The sequence below is a fragment of the Podarcis filfolensis genome (genome assembly GCF_964270895.1).
Source record: "Podarcis filfolensis genome assembly, chromosome: 2".
NCBI lineage: Eukaryota > Metazoa > Chordata > Lepidosauria > Squamata > Lacertidae > Podarcis > Podarcis filfolensis.
The window spans coordinates 8,957,515-8,981,606 of NC_139605.1; the positions used below are offsets into that span (position 1 = coordinate 8,957,515).

Genomic DNA, 24,092 nt, shown 5'->3' on the forward strand with positions numbered 1-24,092 from the left:
GAAAGGCTCAGTGGAAAAGGCTGTAGATGGCCAATAGATTGATTTTTACTCTACTGTCTCCAGGATCAGATGCAGCCTATCTCTTAATACCAGTTTCTGGCGTACAGGGCTACCAAGAAGGCCCTCTGCCTGGCTCCCTGTAACCTCACTTCTCGCAGTAAGGAAACAGCCAGAAGGCCCTTGGCGCTGGACCTCAGATCTGGGCTGAATGCTGACGCTGATGATTATTCCAAGCTCAGACTGCATGGCTCTAAGAAGCCATTTGTGAGTTCCTATACCCATAATTTAGGAACTTTGTAACTGCCTGTGCAATCTGTCCTGAAGCACGTGAATCTCAACTTCAGAGAGGTTGTAAGTAAACCATTAACTTAACAAATGTGTCATCTTTTTCTATGCTAGGGGAAAGAGGGAAACTTTGGAGGGAACTCACAAGGAAAATTTTTTTTTGCTACTCTACAGCAGGTATGGAGAACCTTAGGTCCTTCAAATGTCACCAGTAAGCATGGCCAGGGATGATAGGATTTGCAGTTTAGCAACATCTGGAAGGTTGAAGGCTCCTCCATGTATGCTGCAGGGGGTAAGATCCAAACCAATGGGTTCAAATACCAACAAAAAGAGAAATTTTGACTTAACGTTTGGAAGAACTGAAATGTAAGTGCTACTTTTGACAGTGGAAAATACCATCTTGGCAGGTGCCGGACTCTCCTCTGTTGGAGGCCAGGTGTCAACTTAGCCAGGATGCTGTAGCTGTGGCTTGCCCTGCCTTGCCAGAGGTATGGACTAAACAACCTTTGAGGATCCCTCCCCAAGCCTATGATCCCAGGACTCTCAAGGTTTTGATATGTAAATTTAAAAAGGTACTGCCACTGAGAGAGAATCCAGAAGGGATGCAGTTAAGCCAGGGATGGGGAACCTGTGACCCTGCAGACGTTGGGGGACTCCCGTCAGCCAAAACCAGTATGGCCAGTGATCAGGAATGATGGGAACGGAGAGTCCAATAATATCTTGAGGACCACAGGTCCTTCGTCCTTTATATAAATGACAGTGATCGCAGCCAACAAGGGACAGATGAATGGTAAGGCGGTTGTTACACCAGAGACCTTCAGCTTCTTCTGACTCACAGTGCAATTGTTTAAGAAGGGCATCATTTTTATATTTTTATGCTGTGAACCGCCCTGAGATCTTCGGATGAAGGGCGGTATGAATTCAATCAATCTATCAAACTGAAATATCAGAAGGGGGAACATGGAAAAGGCGTACGAAGAGCCCCCTGGATCAGGCCAAAGGCAGCCAGCATCTGGTTCTCACAAGGACCGACCAGATGCCCGGGGGGAGCCCCAGAAGCAAGGCTTTTCTCCTTCCCTACGGCCCCCAGCCCTTCCCTCCTCCGCCTGACACCCTGGAGCGCTGCTGCCAGCCAGAGCAGGCAACACTGGGTCAGGCGGACAAGGATTCTGACCGGCACAAGCAGGCATCTTATACACCCCAGAAAGAGGCCCTGCGTGGTTCTCTCTCGCAGCTCACAATTCCAGAGCTGCCAGGAAGAATGTATTTCAGCCATCAGCAGCAAACCCCGCTTTGTATTTCATTTAATTGAATTATTCGCTTTCCAAGGGGTTAAAACGAACAAGAGGCGCGGTTTGGTTTCCTAGAGCGGACCGGATGTTGTGGCCGGAGGGCGGGATGTAAACAGTGGCGGTCACTTCCTGCCCCGCCCACCGTGGCTAAGTGGCCTTTGAATTTCCCAGATCCTTCCGTGCTTGTTCCTGGGGAGGGGGAGATCAGGTGAGTTGGGGTGGGGTGGAGCGGGTAAGTGATCCTCTTGGGGGGCAGTTGTGGGGGGAGGGATCCAGGGTGGGAGGTGGGAAATGGGCAGGAAGCCCAAGGGAGCGGGGGGGGGGCTACTTTGCAAGCTCAGAGGGTTGCCAACTTCTCCCTTTAACTCCTGCTCCTCTGCCTTTTAACAGCTGCTTGATTCGCAGAAGGCGGTGCACTTTCCTCCCTCTGGGCTGTTTGATCAAGGCAATATGCAAATTAATTAACATAAAAGCCCTCAAACTTCGCACGTGCAGATGCTGCGAGTAAGTTCTGGGCGCTGCTCTTAAAGGAGGATGTGGCCACTTTTGCAGTGGGGTTGCAGGAGGTCTTGGATGGAGCCTGGCCAGGGGGTATGAGTTGTGGACGCTGGCAGGTTCAGGGTATGGCTCTTGAACACACCAGGAGTGTGTTCTGGAGGCAACGTAGCGCAGGAATGTAAGATCAGGCCAAAGGTCCTGTCCTGTGCTCACAGGAGCTAACCAGAATCCCCATAGAGAAGCCCAGAAGCCGGACTCGACTACGACAGCACTTCTCTCCCCAACTTGTGATTCCCAACAACTGACATTCAGAGGCACACACTACCTCCGAACATGGAGGTAAGAGGAGCTTGGCAGGGGGGCCGATTTCCTGGTTTGAAAATGGAACCAGTTACAGCAGGGAAGGGCATCTGCTTTGCATGGAGAAGTTCCAGCTTCGAACCCTGATTATCTTCGGGTAGGGACGCGGGTGGCGCTGTGGGTTAAACCACAGAGCCTAGGACTTGCAGATAAGAAGGTTGGCAGTTTGAATCCCTGCGACAGGGTGAGCTCCCGTTGCTCGGTCCCGCTCCTGCCAACCTAGCAGTTTGAAAGCACGTCAAAGTGCAAGTAGATAAATAGGTACTGCTCTGGCGGGAAGGTAAACGGCGTTTCCGTGCGCTGCTCTGGTTCGCCAGAAGCAGCTCAGTCATGCTGGCCACATGACCTGGAAGCTGTATGCCGGCTCCCTCGGCCAATAAAGCGAGATGAGCGCCGCAACCCCTGAGTCATCCGCGACTGGACCTAATGGTCAGGGGTCCCTTTACCTTTACCTAGGACTGGGAATATCAGAGAGAGCTGCCGCTGGCAAGTTTAGACAACACTGAGCTAGATGGACCAATGGTCTTACTCGGGATAAAGCAGGTTTGTGCAGGGTGAGTTTTTTAAAAAGAGGCCCCATGGAACATGTGTACTCTGTATCCACGGGGCCTCTTTTAAAGGACTCACCCTGTATATACCTGGAGCAGTGGTGGGGTCTCCATCACTAGAAGTCTTCAAGCAGAGGCTGGGCAGCCATATTTTGGGGAAAAGTTCTAGTTCTGGATTTCTGGCACCTAGCAGGGGGTTGGACTAGATGACCCACAGATCCCTTTTCACTTCCATGATGCTATAGTAGGGACGTGGAGCCTGTGCTCCTCTAAATATTGCCGGACCACAACTCCCATCACCCCAGATCATTGGCCAGGCTGCTGAGGCACATGAAAGTTGCAGTCCAAAAAAACCCAGCTGGAGTTACAGGTTTTCTGAGCCCTGCATTATATCTTGGTAGAAATTAGTTGGGCAGCAAAGCCAGACCAGTAATTGACAGCTGTCCTTGGAAGAACTAGTGGAGATGAACATAACTCTCAAATAAACATAAAAATCCAAGGGTTGTGGGCAGTGCAAGTTGGATCTACATAGGTTCTGAACTGACTCTTGAGTAACTGGGAAAGAGATCTTGGAGATCTGTTTCTTGTATGCATTTGTTTGCTAAATAGGTTAAAATGATGATTTGCCGTATTTGTATTGGGTTGACCTGTGGGTAAACAGAGTTTTATTCATTCAAAATTCAGTAGTAAATAAATATAAGGAGTGACGTTCATAAAATTCTGCATAGTGTAGGAATTGGATAGCTATGTCTCCTATTATTAGAAGGTAAGGTTATTTATGAGTCAAGAATCATAGATTTGAGAGGAGCTTTGTATGCTATCTAGTTCAATTCCCTTGCTTGAAGCAGGAAACCCAGAGCTAGATTATTTCCAACCAGAAACCTCTGCTTGAAAACCTCCAGCCAGAGGGAGCGCACCAGCCTCCCTAGGAATTGGTCCCATTGTGCGACTTCTCTTACCATCAAGAAGTTCTTCCTGTCCTTCAGCTGCAATCAGCCCTCCTATAACCTGATCCCATTAGATCCACTCCTCCCCTTTTCTATGCGACAGCATCTCAGGTGTTTGAAGAGGGTGTCTTGTTTTCTCAAGGCTAACTGATGCACACCACACTATTTAAAGCTCCTGGCTCCCCCGCAGAAGAATTCTGGGAACTGTAGTTCATCTAGGGTGCTGGGGATTGAAGTACTGTGAGGGGAGAATTACAGGTCCCAGGATCCTTTGGGGGAAGCCTTGTGCTTTAAATGGATGGTGTGGCTGTGACATCAGCTCTTTCGAAGGTTCTCCCTAGGACTTATTTTCCAAACCCTTGGCCCACACTGATTGCCTCTAAACATGGAGGAGATGGCTCCCAGCTATGATGGCTGGCCTCCACGGTCAGTTGCTTGAAACTACTAGTGGGTCCTGTTTGCTTGGGTCCTGCTGCTTGCAGGTTTCAAACAGGCATCTGGTTGGCCACTGTGGGAACAGGATGCTGGACTACAGGTGAAACTCGAAAAATTAGAATATCATAGAAAAGTTCCTTTATTTCAGTAATTCAACTTGAAAGGTGAAACTAATATATGAGATAGACTCGTGACACGCAAAGCGAGATATGTCAAGCCTTGCTTTGTTATCATTGTGATGATCATGGCGTACAGCTGATGAAAACCCCAAATTAATCATCTCAGAAAATTAGAATATTCAATGAAATCAGCAAAACAAGGATTGCAAATACAGCAATATTGGACCTCTGAGAAGTGGAAGTATATCTCATATGTTAGTTTCACCTTTTAAGTTGAATTACTGGAATAAAGGAACTTTTCCATGATACTCTAATTTTTTGAGTTTTGCCTGTAGATGGGCCATCAGCCTGATCCGGACTCTTCTTATGCTCTTAAATTCTCCAGAACAGTAGCTTTGATATGCTTTACTGAGAATCCCAGCACTCCCAGTGGGGCTTACTCCTGAGCAGACCTGTGTAGCTTTATGAACTCTAATCTGAGCTGGCCATGGGAAGAATTGGAAGCTGGGCAGTTTTTATTCCACATTAAATGATCTATAACATTATTTGCCTCTGGCTGTGCCCATCATCAGTCCTGGCTCTGACCACTGACCACCTGCAACCCACAAAGGATGACCTCTGAGGGAACCTGGCTTTTGGGTAGAAAAGGCTGCCCGCCCTTGACTAAGTTTGCTCTGATTCTGGCCTCTGGTTTTTCTCTGTTTCAGGGGCCAGGCCTGTTTGGCGTTTGCTTCCCCCTGCACACAACTTCCTTGCGTTGAGAGTTCAGGACTTGGTGGCGCTGCCAGGGCTGACCGACAGAATCGACCGAGGGTGGGGTGGGGGTGGAAATGGCTGCGGAGTCCAGAGATACGTCGGCGCCAGGTCTTCAGCAGGCCGAGCGAGAGAAGAGGGTGGGAGAGCAGAGCCCTGCGGGGCCCGAGGCGGGGAAAGACGGAGGGAGGGGGCCTTGTGTCATCCGTGCAGAGAGCATCCGAGATTTCTGGGAAAGAACTGTCCCTGAGGAAGTGATCCGGGAGCCCCGCAAAGGCCTGCAGCAGCGGTGGGAATCTCAGCTGCAGGAGTTCCTGAAGGCCTTGGAGTCCCCCCATGCGGTTGGGGGCAGCCCGCAGCTCCCGAGAAACAGTGTGCAGACTTCCCTGACCCCTTTTGACAGGATGGCCGACACCAGCCGGCGGCCTAGATGGGAGCCAGACTCCCAAACCCTGCCTGGTCTGAGCGGAGGAGCCTCCCAGGCCGAGAGGGGCCTCCTGGCCAAAGACAAGTCGGACTGCAGGAAGGCCCAGGAGGCTGCCAGCTCGCGTGAAGAGTGCCGCCTCTTCCGGCGGTTTGGCTACCAGGAAGCGGAAGGGCCCCGCGAAGCTTGCCGGCACCTCCGGAGGCTTTGCCACCAGTGGCTGAAGCCGGAGAGGCACACCAAGGAGCAGATCCTGGAGCTGGTCATCCTGGAGCAGTTCCTGGCCATCCTGCCCACGAAGATGCAGAGCTGGGTCCGGGATTGCAGCCCCCAGACCTGCACCCAGGCGGTGATCCTGGCGGAAGATTTCCTGCTGAGGCAGCGGGAGGACGAGGGGCGGGTGGGAGAGCAGCAGGTGAGTGTGGCTGGCCCTGGAGGTGGGGAGGGCATTGGGGACCGGAGGTTTCTTGGGAAGAGGGGATGGGGAAGCTTTGGGTTTAAAGGGGGATGGGGAGCGAAGAAGACTCAAGAGGAAAACGAAGGCAAGAGGAGGAGGAAGACTTGCGATTCTGGATATTATAAAGTGCTGATTTAGACTCAAATGAAATATGCCTTGCGCCAAGTCAGGCGTTAGTTTTTCTAGCTACGCATTGTCCACGCTGACGGCAGAGCCTCTCCAGGGTTTCAGGCGGGGGTCTCTCCCAGCCCTCCTGAGATTCCAGGGCTTAAAACTGGGACTGTCTGCACAGAGAGCAAATGTTCTACCCTTTGAGCTGTAACCTCTTTCCCTTGGTTTCCCCTCCCTTAGCAGTGCACTTGAATGATTGAGGGCTGCCCAGAATAGAAGGCTAGATGCTGCTAGTTTTGGCTGCTAGGTATGCCACTACTCCATCTAGGCATCTAGTGGGTTGCCGGCCTGACTTTTTGCTTGAAAGCACTCCTTGGCTACACTGATCTGGAAAACGCTATTATTATTATTTTTAAGAACCCCACTCTCTCTCTATCCCAATGCAATTTCCCATTGGTGACAGATCACTGCTCTGGTGTCACATTTTTATAACACACGCTTAACGTTATAACGCACCAGTTGTCAAGTACAGGAGCTCCCTCATCCCTTCTTGGTAGCTCACCGATAAAAATTAATGAGCATTTGGTAGATTTGTAGTCTTTTTATTATAGTATCATGTTGTAAGCACAGAGTGGCTACTCTCTGCAAGGATAGCAGTTGCCTACTCTGACTCCTTCCCACTTCCGCAGCAAGAAGGGCACAAACGGGATGTCCCTCCTCTGTTCTCTGACTCGCTCAGACTTCTGAGTTCGGGGGGGAAGGAGGGAGCTTCCCCCACTCTCAATTGATGTATTGCCCAGCTGCTCCCTCCCTTCTGGTTGCTTAGCTACTATCTCAAAGCTGGGTAGCTCCTCCCTCAACTCTGCAGCTTCTGTCTCTGCCTGTTTCTCTGCTTCTGGAAACGCTGGGAATGCGGGGCAGGGATATTCCCCTTCCTTTTTTGTTAGGAGCTGCTCTCCCTGCGATTGCATTCCCCAATCTTCCCATCCAGATCCGCCCCTGGCACCAGTGTAGGTTAGCTCCTTGTTTGGATAAGCATTTACTCCCAACTCAAGGGCAGCCCCATGGGGAATGTGCTGCAGTAATCCAGCTTGAGAGTTCAGTAGCGCCGGAACCCCTGCAACATGATTCCTCCTTTGTTGATGCGCTGCTGGCAAGGTAGTAGTGGGGGGGAAGAATCCATCCACTGTTCCTGCCCCCTTGAACGAGATCCTCTTCCCTGTTTTCAGGCAACCCGCCCATTTGCGGAGGAAGAATCTGCGGAGAAGGCTCCTCTGAACACCTGGCAGAGGCCGCTGCTTGGAGGGATGAAGGAGGAAAGCGAAGGAGACGCCCCCTTGCTGCGTAAGGATCTCTGAGGGGTCGTGCTTGCTCGGTGGCGAGCTGAGCATCATCGCGGCCTCCTTTGCACCCCAGTGACTGGGGACATGGGAGGCAGGAGGCGCCATCGGTCCACCTGGCTCAGAATTGTCAACATTGATGGCCAGTGGCTCGGTGGGCAGGGAAAACTCTTCCAGCCCTACCTGGAAATGCTGGGGATAGAACTTGGGACCTTTGGCTCTTATTTGGGTACTGTGGTGCCCTGTGCGAGTCCAAAAGCTGGGAAAGCACTGGGCTTTGGAAAGGAGGCAGGAGGACCCTAGCGCCCTGTCAGAGCCCTCACGCCTCCTTCCAAAACCCCCCTTGTGCCCAGTGTGTGCTCCTGCCCTGATTCTTCCGCCTTGTGGCCTTTGGGAGACATCCTGCCAAGCCTGATAGCTCAATGCTGTCCTTGTTTTCTCGCGAGGAGGGAAGAAGGGCAGCCTAATGCTGGCACGTGCCACTTCTGACTGTGTATATGTGTATGGAATGTGGCAGAGGGAAGCTTGGAATCAAAGTTTTAGACTTGCGAGGGGCCGCCAAGGGTCATCCAGTCCAACCTTGGATTGCAGGAATCACAGCTGAAGAATCCCGAACGGAGGACCAGCCAACCTCTGTTTAAAAACCTCCAGTGCTGGAGGGTCCATCGTCACGCAAGGGAGCCCATTCCACGGTCAAACATTCTTCCTTGCAAAATTGAAAGCTCCTTCATACAACTCCCCACCCCAAATCTTAGTACTCAGAACAGCAGCATGGCAGAGAGAAATCTATGCTCTTGAGCCCATTTCCCTGTGTGCTTCTCTTCTATGTGTGGGGATTTATTATTACAGTGGTACCTCTGCATGCGAATGAGATCTGTTCTGGAGCCCCATTCGCATCCTGAAGCGATTGCAACCCAGGTCCGCAGGTCGCAATTTGCTGCTTCCGCGCATGCACATGACGTCATTTTGAGCATCTGCGCATGCGTGAGTGGCGAAACCCGGAAGTAACACGCTCCGTTACTTCTGGGTCACCGCGGAGCACAACCCGAAAATGCTTAACCCGAAGCTACTTCAACCCGAGGTATGACTGTATTGTCATCATTATTATTTGCATATTGAAAAGGACTTCATCCTAGAGCCACTGCCCACACTGGGGGCTGATGGGAGTTGGTGTGTGACAGACTCTTTATCTCACGGTCATGGGTTCAAGCCCCACATTGGGCAAAAGACTATTGCAATGCAGGGGGTTGGACTAGATGGCCTGCGTGGTCCCTACCAACTCCTACGATTCTTTGTTTCTATAAGGATTTGGAGGGCTACAGGCAGTTCCCCACCCCTGTCCTTAATGAACGCCATTCCTTTGCCCTTTCTAGCAGGCGACGAGAAGTTGTGCAGCCCGGAGAAGAATGACCCAGAAGCTTCCGGAGAGCTGGAGCCACGCTGGATGTTGTCTGGAAGGGTCGAACAGACCGTTCCCCACTGCCCCGGTCCAGGGGAACCTTCCGAGATGCTGTACGGCGGGAACTGCCTGGAGCGGGAAGCAGGGAAGTTCATCAACTCCCAGGGGACGTACGAGGACTTGGACGAGAGCGCCATGCAGCCGGGGACCCTCCTCCTGCTCCCTGGCGAGAGGGACAACGCCTGCCATGTGTGCGGGAAGGTCTTCCGGCGGCGCTCCAACCTGATCGCGCACGAGAGGATCCACTCGGGGGAGAGGTGGTACAACTGCTCCGAGTGTGGGAAGAGCTTCGTCAGCCGGGCCGCCTTCCTCATCCACCAGAGGGTGCACACCGGGGAGAAGCCCTACAAGTGCTCCTACTGTGGGAAGGGCTTCAACACGGGCTCCAGCCTCATCCGCCACAAGAGGATCCACACGGGCGAGAAGCCCTACAAGTGCCCCGATTGCGGGAAGCGCTTCAACGACTACTCCAACTTCATCGTCCACAAGAGGATCCACACGGGAGAGAAGCCCTACGAGTGCTCTATCTGCGGCAAGCGCTTCAGCGACAACTCCAACTTCATCAAGCACCACCACTGAGAGGTTGGCAGGCTGTGGGTGGGGTGCGGTTTTTTGGGTGGGGACCGGGGGGGGTTGTTTTGCTTGTACTAAACAAAAACTGGTTACAGACTGTATAGCAAGACTACAAAGGAGCATTTCTGTGAGTGAGGGCCGTGGCAAAAAAGAGGTGTCCCAAAGCCTCTGTTGCCTTCGAAAGCAATCGAGAGGGTAGAGAGGGGATGTCTGGGAGACGACAAGGAGAGCAGGTCGTTTGCAGATCAGAGAAAAAGGAAAGCAGAACAAAGAACACACGGAGACTTCTAAAGGTTGCTCCTGTCTTGATGAAGCAGTTGCCCGGACTGGCCTGTAGTTCCCCCTTCACTCCTTCTGTCTACGGTGAGCTGCAAGGGACCCTCTCTGCGTCTGCTTGGCTCTCTGCTTGGCAACATGCAATAAATGCCTTGTTCTGGGGTGGGAGGGACCTGCAAGCTGCCAGCAGAGAAGCTGTAAAGAGTGGCTCTGTGGGAGAACTGCCAAGTCTAACTCCTGATACAGGTAGGTAGCCGTGTTGGTTTGACGCAGTCAAAATAAAAATAAACAAGGAATTGCCCAGTGGCACCTTATAGACCAACTAAGTTTGTTCTGGTATAACCTTTCGTGTGCATGCACACTTCTGAGAAATACCCCACCCCACCCTCCCACTATATATAAGGGTCTGGTGACTTCTTTTTCAGTTTACAGTCATACCTCTTGTTACGTTTGCTTCAGGTTGCGCAATTTCAGGTTGTATCCTGCGATGACCTGGAAGTACCGGAAAGGGTTACTTCTGGGTTTCGCCGCATGCGCAGAAGCGCAAAATGACGTCACACACATGCGCAGAAGCAGCGAATTGTGACCTGTGCACGCACAGGTTGCGTTCTGCTCATGTTGTGAGCGGGGCTCCGGAACGGATCCCGTTTGCAACCAGAGGTACCACCGTATCTGAAGAGGTGTGCATGCACATGAAAGCTTATGAGAGCCAATGTGGTGTAGTGTTTAAGAGCGGTAGTCTCGTAATCTGGTGAACCGGGTTCACGTCTCCGCTCCTCCACATGCAGCTGCTGGGTGACCTTGGGCTAGTCACACTTCTCTGAAGTCTCTCAGCCCCGCTCACCTCACAGAGTGTTTGTTGTGGGGGAGGAAGGGAAAGGAGAATGTTAGCCGCTTTGAGACTCCTTCGGGTAGTGATAAAGCAGGATATCAAATCCAAACTCCTCCTCTTCTTCTCTTCTTCCTCTCCTTTCTGAGCCCCTTAACGGCCAGTAGCCATTTCTCTCCAGCAGGTGAGCAAGCTGAATTTCCCCTTGCCCACCTGCCACAGAGATCTGTAGGCTGGGATCACAAACCCAACACCGGTATGGGGGGCAGCTCAAATGCCTGCCAAAAATACAACCAGCCAGGTAGAGAACAGGCTGGAGGGGCCAGAACCTTCCTACCTCCATTCTGCCCCTCCTGGTTCCTGCCTCCTCAGTGGTGCACCTAGGTAGTTTAGCCTGTGGACAATGTTCATGCTGCAGAAGGGTGGTCCAGGGAACATCCATTTTGGAGGGAATGCGTATTTCTTTCATAGGTGGCAAGCCGGCCACTGCTGTGTTTGGGTATCCCTCCTGCTCATTCCACTGTGTGAGGCTCCAGACTGCAGGGCCCAACGGCCAGCCCTGATGGTGCCACAGTTCTGAGTCTCCCCATAGCGATTTCAGCACCTGTGGTGGCCGCAGAGAAGCTTGCAACTGGCTCTCTGCTTGCTGCAGGCTCTTCCTCAGCCTCTGCTGCCCATACAAGGGTCTCGCGGCCCATCGCGTTCTTCAAGAAAGAGGAAGGGCTGTAGGACCAGCGGTTAGAGTACATGCTTTGGATGCAGAAGCTCCCAGCTAAAACCCTTAGCACCTCCACCTGTGTGGTAAGGTAAGAATTTGCTTCCACACCGCTCTGTCCGTGACGCAGGTGAGGGACCACCTTTTAAATAAAAAATGGGACCCTGGAAATTAATTCCAAGTCCAGCATCTAGGAGGGGCCCGGCGTTTATTATTATAGATACAGTGGTACCTCGGGTTACATACACTTCAGGTTACAGACTCCGCTAACCCAGAAATAGTACCTCGGGTTAAGAACTTTGCTTCAGGATGAGAACAGAAATCACGTGGCAGCGGTGCAGAGGCAGCAGGAGGCCTCATTAGCTAAAGTGGTGCTTCAGGTTAAGAACAGTTTCAGGTTGAGAACTGACCTCCGGAACGATTTAAGTGCGTAACCAGAGGTACCACTGTATTGCCATAGGGCAGAGCTCAACTTAACATGGTTGTTCTAGCCGAACCGCCACCTAAGAAGAAGTTTGGCGTAAGGAGCATCAGAACAAAAGAGTTTCATAGGCGGCACACGAAAAGCCACAAAACATCTAAAAATTCTTGAAACAAAAACATCCTTCTACATACATCAGGAAAGGTTACAGGACATCAGAACTAAAACACACATGGCTCCATATCGGTATCTTCACCCCTGCAATCACCTTGGAGTGACCCAAATGTGCCCAGGCCATGGGTCTCAAATGTCCTCCTATCACAGTTTCTCTAGCAACCAGGTCTTCCTTGGGCTGTTGACATTCTTTCCCTTATCTCACTTCCCTTCCTTCTCCTTTCTCCTAGGAAGTTTTAATGAGAAGTTTGGATTTACGCTCTGGTGCTAACTAGAACGCCCTTAATGACGATTTGTAACACTTTCAGGGTTAGATAGAGGTGGAATGCAGAATAGGCTTGCGAGTCTCAAAATACACATAGGAAACATTTGTGGAAAGGTTAAATGCAATTAATACTGAAATATTATTAAAGTAAACAAAACACTACACTCTGGGTCTCTTATTTTTACATCCTTGGGAAGGACCTCCCCTTGCCAGAGACCCTTTAGAAGTACTGCCATTTATTTTTATTTATTTATACGGAGCCTGCTCTTCATCCAAAAAGGCTCCTTTCTTTGTTTGCTTTACAAACAAAGAAAAAGTCAATCCTGACCCGGCAGGCTTACAATCTTTAAAAAAAGCACGACACACAAGGAAAGGGTGACAGGGAGGGAAGAGGAATATCAAAGCTCAGGCTTTGATTTCTAAACAGTTGTTCCCACCATGACCAGCTGGCATGGTACAGGAGAACCGACCTTTCCACAGCCAAAAGAGCTACGATTCAGGACGTTCTTCCAAATGTTTTGTCGAAATCTCTCTTTGTTCTTATTTGAATCTGTTGGTTTGGGTGCTATCCCCTACAGCAGAAATGGAGGAGCCTTTGCCCCTCCCTATGTTGCTGGACTACAGATCCCATCGTCCCTGACTGTTGGCCATGCTTTCTGGAAACATCTGGAGGCCAAAGGTTCTCCATATCTGCTGTAGAGCAACAGAAAATAAATTGGCTCCATCGTCATGCTGACATCATTTAAGACTTGCAGGTTTGTCTCCTGTAGTCACTTCATTGTTACTGGGGAAATGCCCCACAGGAACAAGGAAGTGGTTAACTGGGAACTGGGATCCAGTGCAGAACTGCGGGAGGCAGTGGAAGGCAGGAGTACCTGGCGCGCTCTGGTCCATGGGGTCACGAAGAGTCGGACACGACTAGACTAAATGACTAAAGAACATCTCTGCCATTGATTGATCTCACTGGCCATGTTCAACGCTGACACAATCACATTGGCTCTTCTTGACTCTCGGCAGCAGAGCATGGACAGTTTTGCTTGTGGATTAGCAATAAATTGACTTTTTTAAAACAGTCAAAAGGGTTCTACATAGAACAAATCCCTTCTAGGCCTTTGGAAGAACCAAAGACATGGAAAAAAAATCACAGATTAAGTACATATTGGGTGGTGCAGTGGTGCTTTTTAAAAAATAAACCCAGTAGCCAATAGAATATAATTAGGTAGTTTTGTTTTTTGTTTTGTTTTGTAAGTCTACTCACTTAGCCCAGAAGACCTCCCTAAAAGCCACTGATGGAAAGCCCTTCAAGAGCTTTTGTGGTTTCTGACATCGTTCTTCTGGCTGTAGACAAAATATTTTAGTTGGCTTACCAAGATCGTTTATTCTCAAGCAATATTTAATACCTCTGCTCAGTGGTTCAGAGGGAAAGCAATTGTCAGCACAGATGCGATAGCATCACCCTTGGTGCCTGGCTTAAGATTGACCTTGTGGACAAATCTGATGGACAGGAGGCAGGCAGGAAGGAAGGAAGGAAGGAGAGAGAGAGAGAGAGAGAGAGAGAGGGAGAGAGAAATCTACATGCCTTTTGGGAGCATGCTAATCACAAGACACCTCCAGACCAGTGTATTTTTTTTGTGGGTAGAGTTTGCAACATGACATTGACGCAATAATAGAGCATGAAATGGAAAAATTATACTGGACCTTCCACACATCGTTCCATGTTATCATTTGTTCTGCAATGCTTCCCAGGATTGAACCTGCAACCTTGGCATTATAAACAAAGCACTCTATATCCACCCCCCAAAAAAGCCTTTTCCAGGTGCAAAGTGCAATCATGTATAACAAGCACAAATCATTGTAAGGGCACAATATAAAGGATGTCTTCCAGGGCCAACATAGTAGATCTGTTGAAAACAATGGACTTAAAAATAATTAAGTGGGTTTACTCAGAGTAGGACCCAGTATACCTTGAAGTGGGTCAGGTAGCTTACTGGCAGGACTGGTGACCTAAAATTGGAGCGCCTTCTCTGTCACCCCAGACAGAGCCCTGGGTTCAAATCTGCAAGTTTATGCAGCGAGCTTAACCTTCCTCACAGGGTTGTGAGGCTGAAAGGCAAGGCTGGTGAATTGGGTTTGTTGCTTTCTTGGAGGAAGGGTGGTTATTAAACCTTTTTAAATGATTGACATGAGATGTATAAGCCTGTAGAAAGAGTAAATAAGTTTCCCCCCCCTTGCTGTGAAAAGCTGGACTCAGCCCAGTGAAATTGGCAGGGGATGTGGCTTCGGGGCACGAAAAAAGGAGCCCTCCTTCACACAACACTAAACTTTCCTGGAATTGAATTCTGTAAGGTGCTGTGAGGGCTGCTGCTTAGATGCCTTTGAACAGTTCCTGTTGGCTGGGGCTGAGGGGAGAAGTCGCCAAAATTATCTGGAGGGCACCTGGTTGGGGAAGGCTGGTAGACAACACGGAAGAGAGCTCTCTTGAGAGGCTATTGGCTGGTGATACCTAAGAGTGGAGCCTCCTTTCTCAGAGGCTTCTGCATACTAAAAGGTTGGGGGTCCACCAAGTCCCCAATGGGGAGCGGCCATCTTTTCCCCCCACGCCTTTCCTTACACCTTCCTCACAAGCTTTCCAGAAGCAGCGATCTCGGGGTAGCAAAGCAACCCGAGTTACGTACAACTTCAGGGTAACAATACAACTGGTTTGAAGAACATGTGGGAACAAAAAAGGACCGGCCTTTCTTGCAGCACGTCGTTTGAGTGTTTATAAAGAAATAAAAATGTTTTGCTCAAGATGGTGTGCTTCATCTTTTTTTTTTCCCCCTTTCGTGATGGTTTGTTTTGTGTTTCCGATGTTATTTCAGCCTCATGGTTCACCTGAGACCCTTTGGGGGCCGGTGAGCTTTCCCTGGTCCACCAAGTCTTTTTCCCAAATGGTCTAGGAACATCATGGCCCTCCCAAAGGGGCAGGAAACATCATGGCCCTCCAGATTTCATTAGGCCCCCAACTCCCCTCAGCCCCAGCTAATGTGGCCGAAAGGTGGCCATGATTGTGGTTGCAGTTCAGCAACCTCTGGACGACGCCTGTCAGCTGTCTGAGAATGGGAGTATACAGTCATACCTCAGGCTACAGATGCTTCAGGTAGTGTTTTTTTCAGGTTACGGATTGACGAAACCCGGAATATGCGCCGCTGCAAGTTGCGAATGCTGCGGATTGCGAACATGCATCCCGCATGGATCACGTTCGCAACCTGAGCGTCCACTGTATATACATACAGTCATACCTGCCGGTTGCGTGTTTTCGGGTTGCAGACCGCGCCGAATCCGGAAGTACCAGAATGGGTTACTTCCAGGTTTTGGCACTCGCGCATGCGTAGAAACGCAAAATGACATCATGCGCATGCACAGAAGCGCTGAATCATGTCAGTGCGTGCGGCGCTGCAGGTTGTGAATGCTGCGGGTTCCGAACATGCCTCCCGCACGGATCATGTTTGCAACCCGAGGTATAACTGTATATATAAGGCATCAAAAAAGAGGGGGGAAACAGACAGCATTTGTTTTTAAAAAATTATTTTCACAAACACTTTTCTAGCTTCCCCCCACTGTGCAAACACTAATAGTTGAGCGAAATCTCCCTTTTGTGCAATGCAACAGCTGATACCAAGCACATGACAAAACCTGTATGGGGTGGCGGTGGGGAGAGTAAACCTTTTACCAAAGTGCATCTGTTGGGAGCCAGCCGGCACCAAATCACACAGGGTAAGCCAAAACTTAATTAGGATTAACAAGGTCTGCTCAGGAGCACCCGGCCCAATGAGCACAGCAGCTCTTCTTGGTAAGTCAGTTGAGGTGCAAAACTCTGTTGACTAGCTATATATAGACTGCAGATGGGGACACACTTCTGCCAGCATGTAACTGTGGCTCTCAAAAGCTTGGGCTGGCTGCTTGGATGCTACTGGGCTCAGTTCAATATCCACATAATAATTTAAAAGGCCCTTAGCAGCTTGGGGCCAGGATAACTCAAAAGACTGCCTAATCCTTGATATTTCTGCCTGGTCTCCGAGATCCGCAGGGGAGTCTCCCTTAGTGGTTCTTCCCAGCCCAGATGTACAGCTCACATCCCCTAGATTTGTGGGTCCAATTCTGTGGAACACCCTCCCAGCTGAGTTTAGGAAGACCCCTCTCTCCCTGTTGAAATTTCAGGTGTTTGACAAAGGCCTTTCTGTTTGAGCGGGAATGTTAAGTTTCTTCCCATGATTTTCTGATTTATTGTAATTGGTCCTGTCCATTGTATGCTTTGGAATGTGAAATTTGGGGCTTCCCTCGGGCTTGATCCAGTAGTTGCAGTTGGTGCTGAATGCTGCAGCACGATTGCTGACAGGGCGGAGGCATTGTCAGCGTATACTCAGAGATCTGTGCTTGTTGCTGATTTGCTACTGGGCCAAGTTCAAAGTGCTACTATTAGTATACAAATAAATCCCTTTTAGAGACCCTATCCAGATTCGTAGAACAAGGGTGTGTATTTTAACTTGCTTTTTAGTTTCTCACTGATTCTTTATTATTATTATTATTAATGTAATGTTTTAAATAGTTGTGTTTAACTTTATTCTTTTCATGAACCTCTTTAAGGTTTTTTGCAATCAATGGTGTATAAATTTATGAAATGAATAAATAAAATTAATTTGGATGTATACCACTTAGAAACTTTGGCAACTAAGCAATATATTAACCCAGTCAGATGGGTGGCATATAAATAATAAAAAGTTTTATTATTATTGTTATTGTTTCTCTTTCATTGTTTGTCCGATGATAACCAGTAATGGCTGATTGCCTTAAGTAAAGGACCCCGCTTAAATCTTACAGTGGCAACAGAAACAAGCAGGAAAAGGCAGGCAGGAGGACGGCGATGTGATGAGTGTGTCAGGAAGATGCTCCATGAAAGGGGAGGTGTTGGACCGTGCTGAGGAGCGCTGCAATGAGGAGGAATGGTGGGAGCTTCCCCCTGCTCCTGATCAGGATCCTGACTCTTCCCAGGAGCAGGAGGACAGTATAGATTTGGAGTGGTGGTTCGCAGAGGGACTCAGTTTACAAGGCAGAAGCTGGGACATACTGGATGGGGAACAGCTAGGAGGAGAAACATTGGAAGAGAGAGGGTTAACAGATTCACAGTCTCTGGACAGCGTTCACCCTCCTTCTCCAAAGTCACAGAGAGCTCAGAAGGTGGCAGCACAGAAAGCACAGTGGTAGTGAGATCAGGTTACAAGACGCGGTAGTGACGTGGGTGACTAGGGAGGAAGTGGGTGGAGCCCTCAATTGGGAGCACCGCCGTTCCTAGGAAATGGATTCTTTGTTCTCTTGCTGTGATCATTAAAGTTTCTAACTGGTGAGAAGACTCCTTTTCCTTTGTTCTGCTTATCTACTGCCAAAGGTGAGGCAGTTTCTGTGCAAGTGCTGCAGATTTGGCACATTACTCTAAACAGCTGTTCTCAACCTGTGGGTCCCCAGATGTTGTTGGACTACAACTCCCATCATCCCTGAGCTCTGGCCTTGCTAGCTAGGGGTGATGGGAGTTGTAGTTCAACATCTGGAGACCCACAGGTTGAGAAAGGCTGCTCTAAATCCATATGGAAAAGAAACAAGTTTACTGCTGCCCAACAGCCCGACCACTAAAGAGGCCCCCCTCCTGAATGAGTCCTCTCGTGGATAACCAGGTGCGGTCGCTGGCTGAAGCTTTTCCCACAGTTTGTGCACGCATATGGCTTCTCTCCCGTGTGGGTCCTCTTGTGCGTAATGAGGAACGAGCTGCGGGTGAAGCTTTTCCCGCACTTGGGGCATTTGTAGGGCCTCTCCCCTGTGTGGGTCCTTTCATGCGCGACGAGGGCCGAGAGCTGCTTGTAGCTTTTCTCGCAGTCCGCACATTTGTAGGGCCTCTCGCCCGAGTGGGTCCTCTTGTGCTTGACAAGGACGGACCTCTCGTTGAAGCTCTTCCCGCAGTCCGAGCATCTGTAGGGCCTTTCCCCCGTGTGGGTCCTCTCGTGGACGATGAGGGTGGATCGCTGAATGAAGCTCTTCTCGCAGTGGGAGCATCGGTAGGGCCTCTCTCCCGTATGCGTCCTCTTGTGCACTGTCAGTGTCGACTTGTGTTTAAAGTTTTTCTCGCAGTCGGGGCATTTATACTGCGTCTCTCCTGGACAGGGGTTCTCATGTGCCGGAAGGCTGGGCTGAAATAATTTGTTCCCTCCTGGACAACTCCTCTGTTGGCTCTCAGGGGCTGTTCTGTGCTGATCCAGACAGCGCAAAATGTGTTGTTTGCCCCAAACCCCACAGAATTCCAGTTCCCCAGAATTCTCCGGTCGACTCGTCTGCCACTCCTCAGGGTTCTCATCACCTCCTGGAGCAAGAAAAGCATCTTAACATGGCTCATCCCCCAGTAAGAATAAATAAGAAAATCTCAAAAAGGGAGAAGCTGCAGTAAAGAGCAACCCAAATGATGAGCAGGCTCGTGAAACTCTCCTAAGAGGAAATGTTAAAAAGTTGGTGACTTTATAGTTGTGAAGTTCTCCCTATTGGCAGACATGCAAACTGCAGCGTGATGATAGCCTTACCTTTTTATGTATATAGGAAGAAAGGTCTATAAAATTTTGCATGGTGTGAAGAAAGTGGTTAGGGAGAAGTTTTTTCCCTCATGCTAAAGTCTAGATGCCTTAATTAATACATAACAACTCACAAAGCATTACCTGGCAGAGTGGCGTCTGCTTCATCTTCCTGTTTGACCGCGTCGAAGAGCGTCCCTTCCCAAGCCTGTGAGAGAGCTGTCTCTGTGTTGGGAAACTCATCAGCCTCCTCTTTGAACGGCGTCTGAGTAAACAGAAATCAGGGTCAATTGGGAGTGATTATGGCCTAGCGCTACTGTTTGGCAGAGTGAGCAGGCCTGCCTCTATATACTGCCTGGGCTGTGAAGCTTAACAATAAGCCTTGAGGAAGTTCATTTCTTAACGCACCAAGTACCAGGACAACCTTCTCGTCAAGCGGCACAAAACTCTTCAAGCAGTCCAATAATGAGATGAGAACTTTATAATCAACCCTGAAGCTCACTGGATGGCTTTGGCTAAGTCACCAAATCTACTAGTGGCATTTATAACCCATATTCTTTCTGAGTTGTGCAGGAACAGTGGTAGGGAACTTTTTTTTGGCATGGAAGGCCAGATTATTATTATTTATTAAATTTATCAACTGACCATCCAAGGATCACGGGGTGGTTTACAGTATAAAAACACAAAAATATATAATATGATGACAAACAAAAGAAAACCGCCCCCAACACACAGTTTAAAAGGCCTAGATTGTTTATTTAGCCAGAGGCCTGGGTGAAGAGGAATGCTTTTGCCTGCCACACATTTGTCCCCACCCTCCTGGAAGTGATATCATCATGATATCAGGTGATGGACAGGTGGGCTGCTCCCCCACCCACCCATCAAAGTTCCTTGCACAGCTGGTGGCCAGGTGCTTGGGAACCGCAGCACAAGGCCTTATGCTCAGCGACAGGAAAGCACTGAGCACAGGGAGGACAAAGCGCTTTGCACAAGGCTTCAAAAAACACAGGAACTTAGTCCACTGGAAACTTGTGTGCAATCAATCCATCAGGCTTCAACTCAGCACCCATCAGTTGATGACTTGACCCCCTGTAGGGAGCAGCTGCATGCATGATCAGATTCCCACAGAGAATTCAGCAGATCCAGCCACAGCTCTACATGCCTCCACCTGATGTCATCTATGATGTCTTAGGTGACACGAGGTGGCCGTGGTTTGGTGAAAACAGCCTCACAGGCCAAACAGGGACCAATTTTGGGCCACACTTTACTGAGGTAGTGTCAGGCTTCAAGGAATTGGCTTCCTCCCCACCCCCACCCCCCCCGGCAGTAGATAAGCAGAACAAAGTTAGAATTCTTTAATAATCACAACAAGGGATAACGAATGTCTCCCTCTAAGAGTGGTGGTGCTTTCAATTAAGGCTACACACACACCCATCCCTCTCAATCTGTGTCACCCCTACGTCTGGTAACCTCAGCTTGCGCTTTCTGTTTGGCAACTTTCTCAGCTAAGAAGAAGAAAAAGAAGAAGAAGAGTTTGGACTTGATATCCCGCTTTATCACTACCCGAAGGAGTCTCAAAGCGGCTAACAATCTCCTTTCCCTTCCTCCCCCACAACAAACACTCTGTGAGGTGAGTGGGGCTGAGAGACTTCAGAGAAGTGTGACTGGCCCAAGGTCACCCAGCAGCTGCATGTGGAGGAGCAGAGACGTGAACCCGGTTCCCCAGATTACGAGTCCGCCGCTCTTAGCCACTACACCACACTGGCTCTCTGTTAGATGGGCAAGTGACAGGGCACTTGTCGCACTGACTCCACTTCTGGGACGCTTTAGAACAGCACCTTTCCTCCATGGCTTTTCTCCATGGCCCAGGCTCTCTGCCCTATAGAACTGCCAGCATCAAAGCCTCTCACCTCCTCCTCCTCCTCCAGCCGCCTCAGCAGGAAATCCTCGGCCAGGGACACAGCCCGCAAGCAGGTCTCCGGCCCACCTTCTAGAACCCGGGTCCGGATTTCACAGGGCAGGATGGTCAGGAATTGCTCCAGGATCACCAGCTCCAGGATCTCCTCCTTTGTGTGCCTCTCAGGCTCCAGCCACCGGTGGCAAAGATCTCTGAGCTGGCTGCACGCCTCTCGGGGGCCCTCAGCCTCCTGGTAGTGGAACTGCCTGAAGGATTGGCGCTGCGCTTCCAGAGCCCTGATCTCTTCTGGGAGCTCCTCCTTCAGCATCTTGCAGCCTGCCTTGTTTTGGGCCAACTGACTATTGTTGGCAACCTGTTGGGGTGGTCTCTCCCCTCCAAGCTGCTGACCGGGTTCAGCCGCCCTCCTGGCACCATCAATGGGTGAGGTTCTCTCTTCCAATTGCCTGGACTCCACTGCCTTCAGGAAACGACGCCACTGGGCTTCCCAGTGCTGTTGCGGTCCTTCCTCTGCTTCCCCTTTCGTCTCCTCTGAATTACCGTATTTTTTGCTCTATAAGACTCACTTTTTCCCTCCTAAAAAGTAAGGGGAAATGTCTGTGCGTCTTATGGAGCAAATGCAGGCTGCGCAGCTATCCCAGAAGCCAAAACAGCAAGAGGGATTGCTGCTTTCACTGCGCAGCGATCCCTCTTGCTGTTCTGGCTTCTGAGATTCAGAATATTTTTTTTCTTGTTTTCCTCCTCCAAAAACTAGGTGCGTCTTGTGGTCTGCTGCGTCTTATAGAGCGAAAAATACGGTATTTGTTCTTTCCAAATCCCCCAGGTTCTTCGCCCAGGCGGCAGAAGGACACTTTGCTCCAAGTGCTGCAGCATCCGATTCTTCACTCTTCTTTCCTTTTTCTAGCACAGCTCAGAGGTGGAGACCCAGGGCTGCTATTTCCCCAGCCTCGGTGGCCATGTTGTCTTTTCAGGTCATGTGGTTGTGAGGTCAGCGCTTAGGGCTGAGCAAAACAAGAAAAACTGGAATTAAGTCATGAGAAGTCCCTTACCGAGAAAAATAAATAAAAAAATAAAAGTGTTAAGAGTTCCCAGAGGAGGAGTAGGGGAATTTGATCCAGGTTGCATTTAAAAGCAAACGGGACCTAATCTGCAATTTCTGAAACAGCATGAGAACCAAACCACAGCTCTCCTTGGAAATGTTTTCTGAATTTTGCACTGCTGTTCTCCAGCCACGCATACAAAACATTTGCTTAAATACATCTGTTAGAGAAAAGAACATGTTAAAAAGCATTGCATTAAGGAGAAATGTTTATAGCGGGCAGCTTTGCATACAAACATGCGAGGAGCGATTCACAGCGAGGGGAAAGGACAGATTTGCCCCGTCCAGGTTCTGAGAAGACATGCACAGGACTGTGCTGTTGATTTTGCTTCTGAAAATTCAAATAATGGATTGCAGGGGAAGTGCAAGCTGCCAGCCACATTTGATTAACACAATCCAAGGTTTGTAAGCTAGCAATAAACCATGGCTTATGAACATGGTTTGTGGTTAACAAATTATGGTTATACCGTTGGTGGCATGTGTGTTCAGACATTCAAATAAACCATGGTTTAGTGCAACATACAAACCACTGAAGGCTATTCTCCTCAGAGAGCTGCTGCTAACAGAGTCTCCTGTGAAGAGAAATCGACTACTCTAGAAATTAGACTACTCTAAGAACTGTAGTTCTGTGAGGGGGAAATTGTGTCTTTTAACAACTCTCAGCACCCTTAACTACAGCTCCCATGATGCTTTGGTGGGCAGCCATGGCTGTTCATATAGCATTGCTTTAAATATATAGGGCAGATGGGTCCTGTATCTGGACTTTAATTAGCATTTGTTCTGATTTGTTCATGGGACAGTTATTTGACAATCAGTCTTTGTCCTGCATTCATCCTTATTTTGCTTGAGAGTACCCATTCATTTATACTATGTTTTTCAATACATTTCCTTGTTGTTCTCCTAACCACAAAATTTCCTCTCTTTTATAAAGTAGATTTGTTGCTTGAGAGAAACAGAGCCCTTTCATCCACTTTTAAATGTGCAAACCTAAAGTTCTGATATGCACTTAAACCCCTCCTGCAAATCAGCAGCAGGCTGGTTGCCAACCACACATTCAAAGCCACACACACACACACCCCATCACAGGACCACTGGGAGCTGTAGTTTGCCCCTTGTGATGCTGCAATTCCCAGCACCCTAAACAAACGATAATTCCCGGGATTCCTTGAGGGAAGTCAACTGCACCATAAATTTAGCACACATTCAGACCCTTCCCAACAAATAGCATGGAAACTGTAGCCCCTCACACAGCTGCAATTCCCAGCACTCTGAACAAACTACAGATTGGGGTGGGTGTGGGCTAATGCACTTTAAATGGTGCGATCTGGAGGCACCTAAAGGACAAACACACAGATAGCAGACTCATCGGTCAGTTTTACTGACACAGCCGCTCAGCTGCCAAGGAAATCATTTTGTGACATTTTAGTGGGTGCAAATTAAAGCACTGCCTTGGCAGCAGATGCCCACCCTGCCCGCTATCCTGCCATCCCAGGGGACCAGCCCAGCCACCTGGGTTTCCCAGGGGGCCACTCAGTGTGGACCAGTCACCTGACTCAGTCTAAGTAAGGGGGCATCCATGCAGCTGAGTAGGAGTGGAGGGTGGGGGCAAAGCTTCATGGTCTTTAAACCCCCTGCCTGGATATTTCCCCCTCCCCTGGAGCCCCCACTCCCTAAAACGCCCCCTACCCTCTAAACTCACCTGATCCCCTCCCACTGCTAGTGAAAAAAATATCTCCCACTTGAATCCACGCTTGGGAAATTCAAAGGGCAGGTCACGTGGGCAGGCAAAGTAGGAAGTAAATTCCAAGCCGCCCTCTTCTCTCTTTCCAGGAATGAGAGGCATCCAGGCCTGTCTAGGAACCGACTCGGTCATCTTAACTCTTAAAGGACCGAGGCTGTGGCCAAAACCATACACTGAAAAGCACATTTCACATTATGCAAAGAAGCACCTCTGTGGGGAGGTGAGACTAGATGGCTGGTTTACAAGACTGCCCTCCAATTTGATCATTTTGCTTTTTAAAGGAACTCACAACAGGAACAGTCTCTGCTTCAGCTTCCTGGGGGCATGGCGCCCACCGGGTCGCACTGCCGGGACGATGTGCTTCCTCCGCCCTCCTCTTTCTCCGCCAGTGCTTAACAACCAGATAGATTGACATGTCTGAGCTCTTTGTTCCCTCCTCCCTCGGGGGCTGAGGAAATGCACACAT

At 49.6% G+C, this 24,092-nt stretch overlaps 4 protein-coding genes across 6 annotated transcripts in view; 1 reads left to right on the top strand and 3 right to left on the bottom strand.

The window, feature by feature from the left end:
- Positions 1–24,092, bottom strand: part of LOC310756746 (uncharacterized protein) — a 1,375,527-nt gene that overhangs the window by 1,284,095 nt on the left and 67,340 nt on the right. The window lies entirely within an intron of this gene.
- LOC310756585 (uncharacterized protein) overlaps positions 1–24,092 on the bottom strand; it is a 70,630-nt gene that overhangs the window by 4,608 nt on the left and 41,930 nt on the right. The gene's annotated exons all lie outside the window — the stretch shown is intronic.
- LOC310756844 (uncharacterized protein) lies at positions 1,687–9,619 on the top strand. Of its 2 annotated transcripts, none has more exons than XM_083601693.1 (4): positions 1,687–1,785; positions 5,192–6,076; positions 7,459–7,573; positions 8,943–9,619. In XM_083601693.1, the coding sequence occupies exons 2-4, from the start codon at positions 5,315–5,317 to the stop codon at positions 9,605–9,607; spliced, it is 1,542 nt and encodes a 513-aa protein (XP_083457819.1). In that variant the 5' UTR covers positions 1,687–1,785; positions 5,192–5,314; the 3' UTR covers positions 9,608–9,619. The 2 variants fall into 2 exon arrangements, with proteins under 2 accessions (XP_083457819.1, XP_083457820.1); XM_083601694.1 differs by having other exon boundaries at positions 8,946–9,619.
- On the bottom strand, positions 14,505–24,092 carry LOC310757034 (zinc finger and SCAN domain-containing protein 21-like; the record flags this gene model as incomplete). Of its 2 annotated transcripts, none has more annotated exons than XM_083602130.1 (3): positions 14,505–18,669; positions 19,016–19,136; positions 23,916–24,092. In XM_083602130.1, the coding sequence occupies 3 exons, from the start codon at positions 24,090–24,092 to the stop codon at positions 17,945–17,947; spliced, it is 1,023 nt and encodes a 340-aa protein (XP_083458256.1). In that variant the 3' UTR covers positions 14,505–17,944. The 2 variants fall into 2 exon arrangements, with proteins under 2 accessions (XP_083458256.1, XP_083458255.1); XM_083602129.1 differs by lacking the exon at positions 23,916–24,092 and adding an exon at positions 20,782–21,319.

Coding starts and splice junctions, on each gene's coding strand:
- LOC310756844 (XM_083601693.1), top strand. CDS start 5,315: ATGGCTGCGGAGTCCAGAGATACGTCGGCGCCAGGTCTTCAGCAGGCC. Junction 6,077..7,458: donor GGCGGGTGGGAGAGCAGCAG/GTGAGTGTGGCT, acceptor CCCTGTTTTCAG/GCAACCCGCCCATTTGCGGA. Junction 7,574..8,942: donor AGGAGACGCCCCCTTGCTGC/GTAAGGATCTCT, acceptor TGCCCTTTCTAG/CAGGCGACGAGAAGTTGTGC.